Source organism: Onychostruthus taczanowskii, unplaced genomic scaffold (genome assembly GCF_017590055.1).
Source record: "Onychostruthus taczanowskii isolate IOZ18803 unplaced genomic scaffold, ASM1759005v1 scaffold21, whole genome shotgun sequence".
Taxonomy (NCBI): Eukaryota; Metazoa; Chordata; class Aves; order Passeriformes; family Passeridae; genus Onychostruthus; species Onychostruthus taczanowskii.
The window spans coordinates 11483021-11500871 of NW_024499351.1; the positions used below are offsets into that span (position 1 = coordinate 11483021).

Sequence of the window (17851 nt, forward strand, 5' to 3'; positions counted from 1 at the left end):
TCACTATCCTGTTGCTCTTTTGGCTCAGCTACCATTTATGATCTCTATTTAGGTCAATACTGTATCTAAAATAATGATGCTTTGGCCAGCAGCTCTCAACATCACTCTAACACTGAACTCTGAAATGTCTTTATGAATTGAATTTGCTGGGTCCACCACGGCTTGTGAAAAATAACCAGTTTATGAGACGTGCTCACCTCAAGACAAAGCAGGGCACAGTCCTGCTGCAGGGACTTCCATGCTGCAACACAGCAACAGTTTTCATTCTCACAACTCATTATATCAGTGTTGGTTTTTAGGTATGAGCCAGTAAGAAGCCAGAAGGAAGGACTTGCAAGGGAGTGGCAGGAAGAAACAGAACATTCATCCAAAGCAAAGATGTGGAGAGTGGGACAATTTTGTTCCCTCACTGCTGAGGACTGGCTTCAGCTCTACCCATTCATAGCCTAACAAGCCTGAGCCCGCAAGCAAGGTGGGATTTCTCTAATTTCTAAATTAGAGTAGCATTTTTAATCAGAAGGGTATCCTGAGTTCTGCAGTAGGAAGGAACTGCTTAGACAAGAGTACATGCTGACTTCTGGAGCTGCAGGGGCAGAATGAACCCCTCTGTCAGAGCAGGAAAAAAAAAGTGCAGTTACAAGAAACATCATGATTGGATTCTCTCGACTCTTTAATGGCTTTAAGATAACAGTGCCAACTCCCCATGTTCTCACAAAATCTCTGTGCTGGTCTTGTGGCAAGATTTGCACTGTTCCATGAGAAGCAGGATCTGCTGTTGCGACTCGTGTTTTCCAAGGCTCCATCCCCACATGCTTGTGCTGAGAACAGGCAGCATCATTCTGTCAGCGGGCTCACTGCTGATCCTGGATGGTCAGAGGTCCAGTGCTCCAAGGCAGTGGTTGCAGCAATGTTCAGCTGCTAATCCTTTCAGATGGGCAGAGTATATGCTTGGTATCAAGTGTCCAGCTGGGTGCATACAGCTGTCCTGGCACCAAAAGCATCACAGTTTGCTCTGAGCGAACTCCAGTGCTGTAGTCAGAGCTCCCTGCATGCCTTTGGCATTTCCACTGCCCTTAGCCACGATGGCAGAGCCTCCTGCCTTCCCTTCCATCTGTGTACAGACAGCCACGGCCCAGTCAGCAGCAGAGAACGCGGGGAGGCAGCTCTGGGGAAGAGACACAGCCAAGTTATTTGTACTGTGGGGCAGCCTGCAGTCTGTGAATAAAGACAGGTAACAGCATCCTCTCCTCACCCAGCCTGAGGCAGCCATGACCCTGAGGACTACAAAGGCAGAGCTTACATGTTAACGCTGTGTCTTGCCCCTGGGCAAACACAGCCTGGAGGATCCAGGGATATCTGTGCCCAGCAGAGACTGAAAGCACATCTGGTCCCAGTACAGTCATCTCAGGTCCTGCCCCTGTGTGATTAACCACCAACACTGGGCAAAACCCCAGGAAAAGCCTCCAGCAGGACCTGCTGAGCAGTGGGTCCAGCCCTCTTGGCAGGCAGGTTCCCCTTGTCTCTATCAGGCTTCTGCTTACCTTGGATACCTGACAGGCACAGAACACCTCACCCGAAGCCTGAGGGCTGAGCAGCAAGACTGAGGTGCCAGGAGACTTGTCACACAGCTGGTTCACTACTTTCATTAGGATCTAGGAGAGGCAGGGAGAACAGAGGTCAGACAACAGCAAAGAAGACCCAGCATCCAGCAGAAAATGTGCCCAGAAACTCCCTCTTGCTGTTTGAAGCACCTGAGGAAGCACTGGGCCAACAAAGAATGTGGACTACTCACAGAGAGGGAATCAGCTGGGATAGTATCAATGATGACAGGCTGGTTGCAGTATTTTGCTAGCAAGATTTTTGCCGCCTTCTCAGCCTGAAGAGAGAAAAACAGAGAACTTTGAAGGGCTACAGGTGGCACAGGGTGGGCTGCATGGGGATATATCCATGTAATATATATGCAAAGGGAATGCAAGCGCTGCTCTGTGGGACAGATGGGAGATGTTTGATAGCAAAAGTCAAAGTAAGACTGGCAGACTGAAATCTCCATGTGGAGACCTGTACAGCCCCCCTTCCCCAAATGCAAGCAGAGAAGAACCCCTGTCAGAAGGGGAATAGAGAATGACTCAGTCCCCAGCCTCTCTCCTAGACCTATACAGTGCCACATGCCTCAGGAAGGCTTTGGTGGCAAGATGCTCCTACTTGAAAAAAGGGACAATTCTTCTTGAGATTTCTAAGTTACCAGTAAGTATTTCTAATCTGCTTTTAATGTAAATTGGCAGAATGCAAATACATGTGGGAAGCACAGCAAAATCCATGTAGCTGTAGGAAAGACTCTGTCCTGTCACTGACTGTGTAACTTTGTTAAGCCCACTGTGAGGACCATCACATCTTCTCCACGCATAAACACGGAGGTGATGCCTAGTGCCTATTGATGCTAGCCAAAAGTGCTGGTATGGGGGTCTGTTCTCACAGGCAGGGAAACATGGGAATTCTGCAGGTGCTAAAACCCCAGCCAGTCATTCCCTGCATTTCAACCAAGGGCCCCATAAACAAAGGCCAGCGAAACCAACCCAACACGGGGCCAGTGTTGCACCGTGCGTGATTGTACCGGTTTTCTTCTGCCTTCTCAGACTCTAGTGACTGAGTGGCTCTGAAGTGGGACAGAAACATCAGGTCCACTGGTGTGTGCTACCAGCTGGCTGCAAGTCAGTGTGCTGCTGCCTCAGTACCTGCTGCAGCTCCAGTTTCTTGATAGCTGTGTTGGCTGTTCGCTGTAGTGCTTTCAGAATGGTCTGTAGTTCTTTTCTTTGCCACTGAGGCATTGCAGTGCTGGCCACCACCTGCAAGACAATTTTCTCTGTAAGAACATTAAACTGTACCCCTAGACATGAAGAGCTATCTCTCTGGGAGGTCAGGCTGCAGCACGGCCTCTTCCCAGACCCTGCTTTAACCAGGTGACCAGAGCAGCCAGTCACTGTGCTGAGCAGTTTCTCTCTTCAGCCATCTGCAACACAGCCACATGGACACTGGCAAAAATCCTTATGACCAAAGAGGCAACAGCAGGTAGCAACCTGCCCTTGCTACTGACCATGGTAAGAAGTGAACCTGATAAGGAAAGAGTCATGTGTCTCATGTGCCCATGCTGGGCTTTCTGTACAGGAGTGTAACCCTTACTTTGGTCAACTGGCCCACTTCTTTGGAGAGGTTCTGCATCTCAGGAATAGAGGTGATCCTCTGCTTCATCCGTAGGGAGACAGAGTCCACTTCCATAGCCAAGCACTGGCCTACTTCCCGGGCCTGCAGAGATGGAAGGAATGCGTGCTTCAAATGCACCAACAGAAACAGTCCACAGGGATGGAGAAGGCAGGGAGACAGCAGGGTCATGAACACTGAAGTGCTGCTCAGAATCCAGACATCTACAGATGGTTTAGGAATGACTGTTCTGCAAGACTCTGAAAGAAAACATTCCTCTCTAGATTTGCAACCAACACTAGATGGTCACACTCAGGCAGACCAAGCTGTTGAGCTTTAGGTGATATTTATGGTTGAAATGAATGTTTCCTCAAAAATTTGCACCAAAATCATTAGGATTTCATTGAGGAAAACTGGGAAGCTCTGTAGAGCATCTTAGAAATCTTTTTCCGTTAGCAAATGCAATCTTGAGACTGCTGACTGAAGAAGCAAAAGAAACACTAACACTAAAAGAAACCTCATCAGCCATTGAAGCATATTTCCTGATTTTACCTATCCTGATATATTTCTTATTGTTTTCACCAACAATGCTACTATAAATAATTTTTTTCAAAAGCTGTTACAAGCTTTTTTCACCAGTGAAAATCCTTATGTTTTGGAGCATTTCCTCTCTACCAGACCTCTGTGCCCATGATGGTCCTGCAAGACTTCAGAGCAGGACAGCAGAGGACTGCTCTGCCTAGCTAGGCTACACAACCCTTGTTTCAAGTAAATCTCTCTGCAGTCTCCCTTGTCTCATTAACACTTGCACAGAGCTCCTCTCAGGGGCTCTCCAGGTCAGCACTTCCAGCCAAGCATGCAGATGTGCCCTGCAGCTTTTTGTTCTTCTGCATGAAGAAAAGCCTCTCTGGGACACAGATGCACAGGGGATGGCCAGCCAAAAAGGAACAGATTTGCAGGGGTGGGCTTTGCCTTTAGTCTTTCCAATTCCAGTGACTATGAGTCACTCTCCTCTGACAGCAGCCTCAAAGGAAGAGGGGAAGCTTATGGGGCACCTGATGCTTCCGAATACTCAAAGGACAGAGTGATCTCACAAACACAACAGTAGGTTGCTTACTTTTTATACAGAACCAGCCAGACCAGAATCACAGTTTAGCAGGAGAAAGACTAAAGACAGGAAGCAAAAGGGCTGTAAGAATGAGGCCAAAACCCTGTAATCATAAAGTGTAAATCCAGCTGTGATAAGCAGGAGGCAAAATCAATGCACAAAGAATTACACCTTAAAATACCTACTGGGGGGCTGAAATTTATAGACCAGAGGCTTCCTGATATTTTGTGTAAGTTTTTATCTTGGAAAAGGCAGTCTGAAGGGAGAAATGAAGGTCAAGGACACAGAGAACTAAGATGGGAGGGAATGGAGGTGAAAGTGAGGTAAAGTAGCAGAGCGGAGTCCAAGGCTGAAGCAGGAAGTCAGATGTGGCACAGCAGGGAGGCTCCAACCAAAGCAGTGGGGAGCTAATTGTCTATGAGGAACCTGCAAAGGTTGTTCCTTCTGGCACTGCCTTGACATGGCAGAAATCTCATTTCCCTCTTTCTCACCTCTTTGGCTCGTCCCCCTGTCACTGCAATGACACGGCTAATCCCTTTGACAAGCTGACGCTCGCTGATGATGGCCAGATCTTCCATTGATCCAGTTTGGAGAAGGTGCCTAGAACGTCAGCAGAGAACAGGAAAGAAAGCAAGTTGCTCTTTGCAAACAGAAATCAAGAAACCTGCTTGCTTTTTCAAAAACTCTGAAGTCCAGCAGCCCTTTCCTAATCCTAATCCCAGTACCTTGAATCCTTTGCCATCCCTAAAATCCTGATGGTACCTTGTCAGGCAAGAGACAGCAGAGTTGAGGCTACCCCAGAGGAACCTCTGTGCTACCTGCCCAGCAAGCTCCAGTCAAATGGTGCAGCCAAGTTCTGTCCTCCTTTCCTCCTTCATCAGTGAGATGTGTTTTTCTCCTCTACTCCACCACTCTCTTGTCAGGCCAGCTCCACTGCCTGGCGAGTAGACTCCAGACAAAGGACAGTTGTGCAATCTCAGGACACTGACAACATCCCTTTTCCTTCTTGTTTATTCAATGCTGGATAAGAAAACTACAGTGTCTTGGGTTCTGTTACCACAAGCAATCATTCCAGACATCTTCATAAGAATTGATCATCTCCCAAGCACTTTCTTGTCCCACTACTCCCACAAGAAGATCTCATGGGTAGAAAATTGCTCATTTCCAGCTCAATCTGCTCTAAGGCCAGTTTGTTCCTTCTTTTTTTTTTTTTTTTGGTGTCAGCACCGTCCTAAGATCGATTAATTTTTCTTCTACTCTCATTGGTGCTAAAAGCAGAAGAGGGTGAAGACAATAAATTAAAATAATCAGAGCAGTCTCAAGTTCTCACAAGCTGAATTGGACTCTCCAGCCAGGTACCCAGCCCTCTGTAACCCCAAAGGCAAAGCACCACAACACTGGTGACAAGTCACAGCTTCCCCATACTCTGCTGGTCCTCTCTGGCTTCCAGGTTGGTTTCAGACTACGAAGTAATGAAAAATGCTGTGCATTTCATTAACGTTTGCTCACCCTGGAACTTCCAAAGCTTTGTAAATAGCCCATCCTGTCCTCACAATATTTTTCCAGTGAGGAAACTTAGTTTCACAGGGACGTGAGCTTGTTGTAGTGATGTTTCTACCTCAGCCACCAGTGCCCACACACACGCCTTCTGGCTGCAAGTAAAAGTCACTTACGTCCCACAGCAGAGCTCCACAGAGGTCTGCATTGCAGCCTTGGAGTCACAGGTCAGCACATTCTCCACAGGGACCCCCAGGGACACTATCCTCACTGGATCTGGATACCCCTGACAGAGGAGACAGGGGTCAGCAGCTAACAACATGGTTTTTCAGGGGCACTTACAGACTAACTAGATGGCCTCAGGTGTCTGCCTCATCTTCCCCCTAGTCTAGAGGAGCCCCTGAGTCAGGGGAGGCACTACTTCTCCTTCACAACCAGTGGGAGAAAGAAACAATTGGTGACATGACAGGCTTTGGTCCACAAGCATAAACAGAAAACCTGTGTATCACCAGTCTCCATGTTTTACAACAGTGTCCTGAGACCTCATCTCTGTTCTATCTTCCCATCTGAGTTTTGGGAGACAATTCCTTTGCAGAAACATGTTGTGTCAACATCTTGTGTCTCAGATGATTCCTGCTGAAGGAGAAGGCTCATAAAGATGTGTGCTGCCATCCTGTCATACCTCATCCACTGCACGGAGTCCCTGAACTCTTCTTGCCAGTGTGAGTGGGACTTCAGCCATATGCACCACCTCATTTTTCTGGATCAGGTCCTGGACCACTTGTTCCACTTGCTGCAGCTGCTCCACGGTCACATGGCCCTGAGGAAGCAAATCAGCCACATTCAGGAGAAGCCTCCTGAGAGGTACAGAATGAAGGAGGGAGATCTGGGGCACAGCCACCAGATGACTCAGCTTGGGCACACCACTCTTTCCCTGCATCTCATCTTCTCGGCTTGTAAAAGGGAACTGCGAACATCATGGCCCTCCCACCTTCTCCTCCCATGAGACATAAGGATTTTTGATGCAAGAGCACCAGCCAAAGTCTTCCAAAGAGATACTAGAATGAGTGACAGGTTACCAGAGCCAGCACTCAGCCTGACCCAAAGCTTCACAAATGCTCTCACCTGAATGCCCAGGCATCAGATATGTGCCACAGCCAAGCACCATCTCTCAAAGACTCCTTTACACTATTTTGTGTCAGTCCATGACCACTGGCCTTGCTAAGTCCTTTCCTTTCTGATCCCCATTCATCCCCTCAGCAAGCCCTGCTCAGGGTCCATTCAATGCAAATGGACACAGTCACGCCCAGAGGACCAAGCTTCATTACTCAGATAAAATGTGACTTGTCTCTAAAGGAGTGATTATGGGGAGAGGGGAAAAATCCCTGGAGAGAGGGGCTGTACTGGAATTCTGGTACTGCTGAGAAGTAGGGAACTGGATTTCAGAGTCACCTTGGTATCAAAGTCGAAGCGCAGCCGCTCTGCTGTCACGTGGGAGCCCCGCTGCTCGGTGCTGTCCCCCAGGACACAGCGGAGCGCGAAGTTCAGCAGGTGGGTGGCAGTGTGGTTCGTCATGCAGGCCAGGCGCTGCGCCTGAAAGCACACACCAGCTAGCACCGAGTGCTGGCTCTCCACAGCTCGGGGGAGCAGGGGATGGCACGAAGAGATAAGGAAAAGGCTCCTATCCCCTCCTATCAGGAGATAGGAGAAGATGGAGGGAAAAAAATGGGTAGTACAGCTGTCAGATGAGTTATGTGACAGGGCAGATCTAACTCCTTTTTTCATGGGATCATCTTTGTAAAACAGTAAAGGGTAGGCTGGATACTTTTGCACAGACCACTGGCTCACTAAGATTACAGAGTCAATTGTGAAATCTCCTTCCCACTGCACCCTATGATAAAGAACAGACTCAAGAATACAAGGGATAAAGCCCTGCTGTGACTGGGTTTCTCAGGACATCACAAGGAAAAGGTTAAGAGCACTAAGTTATCACCTCATCCACAAAGAGCTGCACTTGGTCACCAGCACGCAGGGTTTCCACAGCAGTGACCTCGTGGATCACGTAGCCACCACAGAGATGAACTGACTCTACAGGGAAGAGTACATCCTGAGCAAAGAGACAGAAAAATGAGTTAGGACACAGGGAAGATCCAAATATCTGTGCTATGTACCTGCTCAGTCCTACGGGGGAACACAATTCCCACCGATCCCTAAAACACAGGGATGGGGTGGGAAAAGCAGAGAGAAGCTTACTGCAAACATAACCAAGGTGTCTCACACCTCACCATTACCCAGCTACTCACTACACAGTATGCTGAGGCTGCCAGCTTGCAGTGGAGGGGCAGTAACACCATCCAGGCTGACAAATTTTCTTAACAATTGCGCTCATCCGTGAAAAAATGAACAACATCTCCCAAGGCATGTCTCTGGCATCCAAGGTACCATTTCTGCCTCACTGCGATGGCAACAAAACTGGACCACCACTGTAGCTTGAGGAGAAGTGCTGAGCAAGGTACTGTAACCCTCTGCAAGGCTAAAAAGGCCCAAGGGTGATTATCGAGACTTGGAAACAGGGAAAGGAGAAAAGGCTGCACCCTGTGTAACTTCCCAGAACAGGGTCAAAGCTCTCTCTTTGGCAAGGCTGAAGGAACATGCTGCAGAAGTGGAGGTCCTCCCTGATGCTCTTGGGAGGAATAAGAGTTTTTGCATTGGGTCTCATGTTGGGCAGCACTTGCAGCTGTCCAGGACTGACCAGAGAGAAGTTACTCAGTTCACAGACTCTCTGATCAATGTTTGCCCTCTCTCAGCATTACAACCCCAGCTGGCAAGAACACAGCACATTTTGAAGGAAGACCTGAGAAGACTTTAGCCTTCCTCAGCAAGATGAAATTGCAAAGGGCTGTGAGAGACAACCAGAGCAGCAAGAATGCCCTTGTGAAGTTACTGCTGATTCTGCCTTACCCCACCAACTCTGACGCTATGCCAAGGGAACTGTCAAGAGTCAGCAGCTTGCAAATTAACACAGTAGAACAACCCAACCCATCACTTGGAGAATTCTGCCTGGCCTCAGAACCCATGGCAGCCTTGGGTTAGGCAGCAAAAGGCCTTACCTGCTGTCCTAAACGTATCATGTAGCCTCGGTCAGAGTCCTGCCCTCCCTGCTCTGCATAGAAGTTAGTCCTGTCCAAGATGACACCACAGCGTTGCCCTGCCTCAACCTCCTTGTGGAGAGACTGATCTCTGTACAGCATCAGGACAGTGGCCTGGCACGGGCTGAACTCTGTCAGGGGGAAGAAGACACCAGCTGTTAGTGCATACAGCCTGTCAGATTGCAACAGGAAAGGAGGGATCACTTCCTTGTGCCAACCCTGGAAATACCTGGGCTACACTGAAAGTTGGCACTTGGCCTTGGTAGGAGAGGAACAGCTACTGGCAGAAGGGACAAAGGACTGGAACTAAGTCACCCCTCACTCTCCTAATGACAGAACTGCAGAGTAGCAGCTAAGCAGGCAGGGACACCCAATCCAGCTCCACATGAGCCTGTGAAGAAAATGTGACACAGACACATCTGCATCTTACTACACTGCAAGCTTGGCAAACCTGACTGACTTTTATGAAGATGCTGTGGATAGGGGACAGCAGGGATGTCACATCCCTGGGTGCAGCAAGCTTCTAACATGCTCTCCTGTAGGCTCCCTGAACCGAAACTTGGGCACTGTGGACAAGAGGACCATAAACTGGGTGTGTAATTGGCAGGGCAGAGGGCCCCAGTGAGAACTGCTCAGTAGTTCAATGTTCAACTGATATTCAGCTACAAGCAGCACTACTTGGTGGCTCATATAAGGGACAACACCACTTAGCATCTTCATTAATGACCAGCCATGACAAAATGGGATGTACCCATATTCCACTTAATTGGCAGGGACTGGCTGAAGAACTGGACTGTTTTTTGAAGGCACCTGAGCAGTCTACGGAAATGAACTGACAGAAATCTTAGGTTCTTGGGAGCAAGCTGAATACAAGCCAGCACAGTGCCCTTGCAGCATGGAAGGCTGCCTGCCTGCTGAGCTGTATGAACACAAACATAGCCAACAGTCAAAGAAAGAGGTTATTCATCCCTATTTAGCATTTGGGAGACTGCATCTAGAGTACAGGAAATTCTGGCTGTACATAGAGAAAAAAACCTTTACACACTAAGAGTGATAAAGAACAGGGAACAGATAGGCTGTGAGATTTTTGTCCCTGAAGATACTGAAAACCTCTGAGCAATGCGATCCAACTGTGAAACTGAATGTTACTTTTAACAAGAAATTGGACGTCCAGAGATCCCCTTCAACCCAATTATTCCATGATTCAGAAGCTGAGAAGGTGGGACAGTTCTAGTTTGGGGATTTGAGCCAATGTCACTGCTAGGCTTTTTTCCTCTGTTGTGCTCTTGCTGTAGTATATATAGCCTGCATTGCCTCACTTTCTGCTTAGCGTGGGCTGCCACCAGCACACTGGGTAAAAGGGAGTTGGCTGTACACAGCCTTCTCTAATTGTCTGTGACAGCCACACCACCTCTTGCTCCCTGTGGCTTATCTTCCTGCCTTCCGCAGAGCACGGGCAGCCTCAGTTACCCCAGGTGATGAAAAGCCTGCGCTGGCACCTAGCGGTCTGCCACGGAAACAGCAAGGGCATGGTTTCACACAACCACCTAAAACCCTTGCGTAATTACCCTTCTTTCTATCGAGCACACACCCAGAAGCCTAATTGCTGGAGACAGACTTATCTCTAGAAGAAATCAACAGTCCCTGTTTCATCACTGCACCCAGTGGTGCCAACCCAGAGCTCAGCCTTGTCACCAGCCCAGAGCCTTCCTAGGGATGTACCAACAGCACTAAGAAAAGCACCCCGTTTGGGATGAGGTACAGGGGTAGGGAAGAGACATGGCAGTGGACAGGTTTGGACCACGAAGTACACGTTGTACATGCATGGGGTTCGGCAGCAAAAGCAGCCATGTGAGGGACTCCAGTAGAGCTTGCTTTGCAGGGGGGCCAGGCACTCACCGTACTGCCCGTGCTGCCCCAGCGTGTACGCGTACTTCGGAGAGTCATCCGTGGCAGGCACGTTGCTGCCCTGCAGCCAAGCCAGCGAGTGCACATCCAGGTGGGTGTTCGTGCTCCCTGCCTGTCCTGCCTGTGGGCCACCAGCCTTCCGCTGCAGCAGAGCAAAGGCACAGTTAGATGGAAGATCCCTGGGGGCAAGCAAACAGGTAACTGGAGCTGTAAGGCCAGGAACAGCTTCTTCCATCTCCATGGAAAAGGCTTGCTCAGATCCAGGCTGATGTAGGCTATTGCTAACTAACCCCCCATCCCTTCAAACCTCACAAGCACTGAATACCACTCTGTGCTAGCCCTGAGCCAGGCCATACCAACTGTTAACACATCCCTCTTGGCACAGCTTCCAGGCCACTAAAGTGCAGGAGAGCAAGGCCTCAAACCAATTACTGCACTGGGGGTGGTGGTGGCGGGTGGGCAGTGCAAGTATATCAGCACTACAGAGATCATAGAGATTTTGTAAACTCTTCATAAATAATTTGCTGCTTCAGCTGTCTAAACTGGTTCTACTATGTGTGAGAAGTTAGACTACATGACTAGCAGAGGATTGTCCTAACCTATATAAATATTTCATAACCTTCACTCCAGCATCATAAAATACCTGAAGAAAAATCACCAACCAATACTTCAGTTCCACCTTCAGATACAAGGGGATTGTGATGACACTGCTATTTCAGACTCACTTCCCCTTCAGAGAGAAGGCATGTAGCCCTGTGGTGCTCTGAAGAGCCTCAGCAGTGAACGGGATCCTGCTTCCACATTCACAGGAGACAGGTAAGGCTTTGAATTATTATGACAAGTCTCCCTCTTACCTTTGCATCTTCTAGAACAAGCTCATTAAAAGCAGCTGAATCCAAACTGATTCCCTTCTCTTCAAGCATCAAGTCAATCAGATCCAGGGGGAATCCCAAACTCCCATAGAGAGACCAGGCTACTTCAGCTGTAAGACAAAAAGAAGGTCAAGAACTCAGTGGAAACACAGAAAGCAAAGGCATCTGAAGATTTGTCTGGGTGGGACCAATCTAGTGTGTACTTTGGTAACTGGATCCACCTGTGTACTGTGTGCAACTGTACAGTTAATGGGGAAGAGAAGCCTTGGAGTTCTTGCATGTGACTGAGTATTAATAATGCTCCACAGCCCCCTTCCTGCTAAAATTCAGTGCAGCACATCTAGACAGGCAGCTGCACTGGCTGGGTCCTGTGCTACTCCTCCCAGTCGTGTCATACAATGACCTCATTGATCAGTCAATAAAACAGCAAGGGAATGCTTCTAACTTGCCTGGTACCTACTTTGTTGTACTAGAAAACAACTGCAATTTGGAGAAAGAACATCTGCTCCTCTGTCTGGGGCTAGACAGTCACAGAAAATGCAGGGGAGGCAAACATTCACCAGTTTTGACTGCAATGCTCGTGAGGACTTGGAGCAAACTGTCTCTAAGTGCAGCCCGTCAGAGGAAGGACACTCACCTGGGAAATTTGTGGAGGGCTCCATCTGCTGCACTGTCCGCTCGATGATGCGCCTCCCACGCTCCAGGGAGGACAGAAATGCGGCCTCGTTCTCATTGATGATATCCTTGATCTGCCCAAGGATCAGAAGGGTTACCCACATTTCAGGGAGTTCCCCAGATCACCTCAGCCCTGCTCAGTCAGCTCAAAGCATATCAACCAGCCTTTCTGTTCTGCACGTATCCATCACAACATGGCTCTGACACATTGAACAGTGCCAAAGTCATTGTGCCTCCTGTCACCATTCCTGTCAAAGAAATATTGACCATCCACGTGGGGAAAGCTTTAGGCTGACAAATGTTCCCTATTGGGCATTCATATCTGTGACCCAATTACAACTGTATGTCTGGAACAGCCACAGAAGTTGCTGTCAGTGGAAGCAAGCTGGGACTAGCCTTAAATCATCATTCCACTTTAGACAAAGGGTACCCGGGCGAGGACAGGCTGTACTTGCACTCAACCAAAAAAGCTACTGCAGCTTTTTTAGAGCAACAGCTGCCTTCCACAGCACATGCAGTCCCTGGTAAGGACCTAGTGGACCATATGGAAATCTGCCACAGATACTTGTGCCCAGAACATCTCAGTCCACCCATGAGAACACGGCTGCGGAGGAGGCTACGCAAACTCCTCCAGCCAAGTCCCAAGGGCGGGCTGATTTCTGGGCTTGAGAGCAATGTCTCACAAAGATAATGAGATAATGAGGGAATTCCACATTGCTCACCTGGTTGGCATTCCTTGTCAGCTCTGGATAAGCATCTCCCTGTGGAAGTGAGCCTCAGTTAGTGATAACATCCTCAGCATCTTCCTCAGGGGATCTCGCAGCACATCAGAAACATAGAAGTTATTTGCATACATTTACACATGCTTGTGCTGACTGTACCATTGATGACATCAGGCCCCCTCCCTCCCATCACAAATGATATGGGGACAAGAGGTTTTTAATGCTGGAATGCATAGCATCAGGTACACCTTCCTGGACCCTTCCCAAGATTGACTCCTGACAGTGTGCAGAAAACAAACATGGGGTTGAATAGGATGTGTGATGACTTTTTCCCCCAAGCAAACAGTTTTACTCACCAGCACTTCCACTACACTAGGCACCAGGGAGGCCAGGAGCCCAGGTGGAGCCTGTAGAACTTCAGAGCAAAAGCGTACAGCCCTGCGCAGGATCCGACGCAGCACCAGTCTGAAAGCAGAGCAGGATTCCTCAGGCAGCCTTGTGCGCACCCCTGCCCAGCTGCCACATCCAGCATCCCCCAGCTCATCTGGTCTGATTCTTCAGCATAGGCCAGCTGCTTCCAACACTCTACACTCATCCAAGGAGAAGTCTGAAGATTGGCACCCCTTCCCAGTTCTCATCTTCCTGTCTCTCCAAAAGCTCATGCACTCCCTATCTGGGAGAACCTCTTCCCTGGCTGTTCATACTCCTTTCTAGACCTAACTTCCTCCACCCCATGCCATTTCCTTGTGTCCTTACTCTGCTCCAGAGAAGCCTGGGTAGATGCCATCAGTGATGCACACGCACAGGGTGCGCACGTGATCTGCCACCACACGGTAGGCCATGTTCACACGCCCAACATCAGCATTCCCGACCAAACCTTGGTAGCTGGGTGCCCTGCAGCCCTAAAAGAGAAGGTAGGGAGACAAGTCAGCAGAAAGTAATGGCTGCAGAAGAAGTTTCAAAGCAAGAGGCAGCCAGCTACGTCTGATATCCTGTTTTTCAACAACCTTTGCACCTCATGCATCTCAGATGTACTCATTAAATCCTTCCACAACACTACAGACTGAGACTTCCGTACCTAACACAGGCCAGCCAATGCCCTGGCACTGAGAAACTTAAGACACTTTGATGGAAAAATGAATTAGCTGTGCTGATATTCCAGCAGATTTCCCATCTGGAATACTCCCTTTTTTCTAGAACACTGCATTGGACCTGGAAGGACATAACCTCCTGTCTCAAGATACTGCTCACTAACTGCTCAGAGAAGGCTGTACTATGCTACCCAGCGAGGAACTTTTGTTGAGCTGTGACTCTGAGCAGAAGCACCATCACCTTGTGAATGGCATCCAAGATGGGAGTGAAGAGATCTGTGTCATAGTTGGAACGTTTGTTCTGCAGAACTGTCACCAGCCTTTCCAGACCCATTCCTGTATCCACATGGTGCTGTGGCAAGGGAAGGAGATTCCCATCCACCTCTCTGTCAGCCAGGCAGGAAAAATAAAAGGCAAAAGATAAGCAAGGATCAGTTCATGGGCAAAAATAAGGAACAGGTGAATCAAAGAGAATGGGGGAAGTGACAGGGGATGGAAAAAGTGGGTGACCCAGCATAAGGAAGCTCAGGGACAAGAGTGACAGCAGCCTGCCTCGGCCCTGTCAGGCAGCCAGGATCTGACCATCACACAGTCAGGATAGGCTGCAATGTAAGGAACAAGGCCTCCTCCTCTTCCTCCTCCAGGCTGCTGCAGACCTCAAGAAATCTCTGGAATGCAGCATTAAGGGGGAATATGAAGTGAAGGTTGAAGAAGACAGGGAAATACAACAAAGGGGGCCAAGAGCCATGCTGGACAAATCTCCATAGCTTCTCTCTTGCTCCTGGTGTTGCCACTTTCTGGAAAACAGTGATAAGTCCAAGAATATACACATGATTTTGGAGTCAGGCTAGGGGAAAAGGCTCTGGAATTCAGATGACAAGCTTGGTACCTGCTGTACTGCATGAAAACCAAGTTCCAGATCTCCACTACATCGGGGCTACCCTGGTTCACCAGTGCTGCAGCATTTCTGCCACCACCCACATGGTCATAGTGGATCTCTGTGCAGGGACCGCAGGGACCTGTGTCCCCCATCTCCCAGAAGTTATCCTTCAATGGGAAAGGAAGCACGTGACTGGCAGGAACCCTGGAAAGGCAAATAACAGAGATGGCAGTGCTAAGGCATACACACAAACCACACAATAGCCTAGATCACAGAGAAAGTTGGAAGAAAGGAATCCTTTCTTCCTACTACAGACTCAATAAGCAAACACGTCAGAATTCCTCTGCTTCTCTGCTTCCTTCTATTCACACAGAATTACTCTCCTTAGGGATATTAAGTGAGCCAAACCATACAGGACCCTAGTCTCAGCCCAGAATGACAGGCAAACACAGCCTGTCCCCTGCTGACCAAGACAGGCTCTTTACCGGGTTTGCAGAGCATCTTGCTCTTGGAGCAGAGACAAGGCCTGAACACCATCAGTGGCACAGATATGGCTGCCCTGGGATCAAAGCTGACACACAGCCTGGAACAAGCTCCCAAAGCACAGCAGTGCTCTCTGCAATGGCTGCACCCTCCCACTGAAGCAGTCATTGCTTGCTTTCAGAGAATGTACTCTCATGATGGAGAGGAACCAAAGGATTGGAGATTCTGTACACACTTCATCCAGGCCAGCCAGTTTCAGGCACATACCCACCCCAAAATACTATCTGAGAATGAACCAAAAGCTCAAGAGACCCAGTGAGCTCAGAGCCCAGCTGACTTTTAACAGCCCAAAGAAACCAGAAACAAAATGGATTTAAAACACACTCTCTGGCTCCTACACCTGATCAACTAAAAAGCAAATGCAAGACTGTGGAAAGTGAAATGTCAGCACCTGCTGCTCAGAACTTCTTCTGTAACACACTTACCCCAGGCGGAGCCACACGTCCCTGCACTCCTCATCTGAGCTCAGCCCCAGCGAGGGGTCTCCACCAAAGTAGGTGACATAGAGACGATCTTTGGGGATCTCATAGACCTCTGTCAAGAGCTCCCACGCCATGCTACATGCCTCCTCCTGAGCAGGTAGGGAACATAAATGAAGCACAGTAATTCAGGAAGGGTCTTTAGAATGGGAGTCAAACAACAAAGAAGATAATTTCAGCTGCTTCTCTCTCTAATTTTCAGGTGTATTGCAAAGAACAGGATGCAGATCAGGAGCGTGAGATAGCTCACTGCTGCCGGTGGAAAACTGACATTCCTAAAATGTTGTGAGACCCTCACATCTATGTGTATCTGTATGCATCTATGAGCTTACTGTCAGTTACATGGATTTTCTTCTTTCAAAAGAAAAAATGTATTTGCCACCTAAAAAACCTACCATCCTTTATCCTTCTTCCCTTTTCAAACTTTCTAGTACTAAGCATCAAATGAACTGGTAACCTCTTTTCACCACATGAAGTGGTCAACACTGGCATTCTCACAGAGAACTTTGATTTTTACATGCTGGTCACAGCTTTGACAGGCTGAAGGGCTTTGAAAGTCTGCAGGACACATTCAGCGACAGAGCCCATGAGCTGACCACCTCTGTTCCAAGCCACAGAGCTCCCAGGAATTAATCTGGATCTTACCAAAACGCCTTCTGCACACAGTACCATGGCACTACAGCACAGCTCCGAATGGCAGGCTGTGTTTTCCCCTAGAAAGGGTTCCCTCCTATTACCTCACCTTAAAATAATCTCCAAAGGACCAGTTCCCCAGCATCTCGAAGAACGTGTGATGGTAAGTATCTCGGCCCACATCCTCCAGATCGTTGTGCTTCCCTCCCGCACGCACACACTTCTGGCTGTTCACCACGCGCCGGTGCTGGGCCAGCTCGCTCCGGGGGTGCACCGTGCCCAGGAAAATGGGCTTGAACTGGAAATGAGAGACACCCGCTGTGGACAGGTGCCACTCAGCGCAGGGACCTGCGCCTGGGGCTCCTGACACACACAGCGGGTCATCTGGTCCAACCTCCCTGCTTAAGCAAGTTCGTTCTAGAACACACGGCACAGGATTGTGTTCAGATGTCTCTTAACTATCGCCAGCGAGGGAGACTCCCACAGCACTACGGCACTAGGAGAGGCGCCGGCCCGGGAGGACGGCGGCGCGGGCAGCCCAAAGCACCGCCGGACATCTCCGTGGTGGGGGACACCCCAAGCCGGGCCGCGCTCCTCTGAGACGGGGAAGCGCCGGTGAGCCGGAGGAGGGGAGGTGCGGGAGCGGGGAGAGCACCTGGTTCATGCCCGCGTTGACGAAGAGGAGGCGCGGGTCGCCGCGGGGACGCACGGGGGCCGAGGGCAGGCGGCGGTGGCCGTGGCGCTCCTCAAAGAAGCGCAGGAAGGCGGCTCGGATCTGCCCCGCTGACGGGCAGGCGGCACCGCCGCGGCGGGGGCTGCAGCACCAGCGCCACGGCACCTCCAGCAGCAGCCGCCGCCGCAGCCGGGCGGCCGCAGCCATGGCGCCCCACGGCGGACGGCAGCGCCGGGGCGCCCGGAAGGGGCGGTGCGAGGGGGAGGCGGGACGCGGAGGAGAGCGGCGGGACTGAGGGAAGCACCGCGGGACGGTGGGAAAGCGCCGCGCCGCCGTTCTCGCGGCGCACGCGCGGACTCCGGTCACAGCCCGGGCTCGGTCGGGGGTGGCCATCCCATCCCACCCCGTCCCGTCCCCTGCGAGGGC

At 49.9% G+C, this 17851-nt stretch overlaps 1 protein-coding gene across 2 annotated transcripts; it reads right to left on the minus strand.

The window, feature by feature from the left end:
• Positions 1 to 652: 652 nt before the first annotated feature.
• On the minus strand, positions 653 to 17818 carry AARS2 (alanyl-tRNA synthetase 2, mitochondrial). Of its 2 annotated transcripts, XR_005952656.1 has the most exons (23): positions 17408 to 17818; positions 16862 to 17050; positions 16066 to 16211; positions 15107 to 15301; positions 14459 to 14603; positions 13883 to 14028; positions 13483 to 13591; positions 13127 to 13165; positions 12367 to 12478; positions 11712 to 11839; positions 10849 to 10999; positions 8911 to 9080; positions 7794 to 7907; positions 7253 to 7393; positions 6483 to 6620; positions 5977 to 6086; positions 4795 to 4903; positions 3178 to 3300; positions 2733 to 2843; positions 1793 to 1876; positions 1542 to 1652; positions 1301 to 1417; positions 1025 to 1165 (listed from the first exon to the last, which is right to left on the minus strand). XR_005952656.1 is itself a non-coding variant. In XM_041404382.1 (22 exons), the coding sequence occupies exons 1-22, from the start codon at positions 17816 to 17818 to the stop codon at positions 1001 to 1003; spliced, it is 3147 nt and encodes a 1048-aa protein (XP_041260316.1). In that variant the 3' UTR covers positions 653 to 1000. The 2 variants fall into 2 exon arrangements, 1 of the variants encoding a protein (XP_041260316.1); XM_041404382.1 differs by lacking the exon at positions 1301 to 1417 and having other exon boundaries at positions 653 to 1165.
• Between the last annotated feature and the right edge of the window lie 33 nt (positions 17819 to 17851).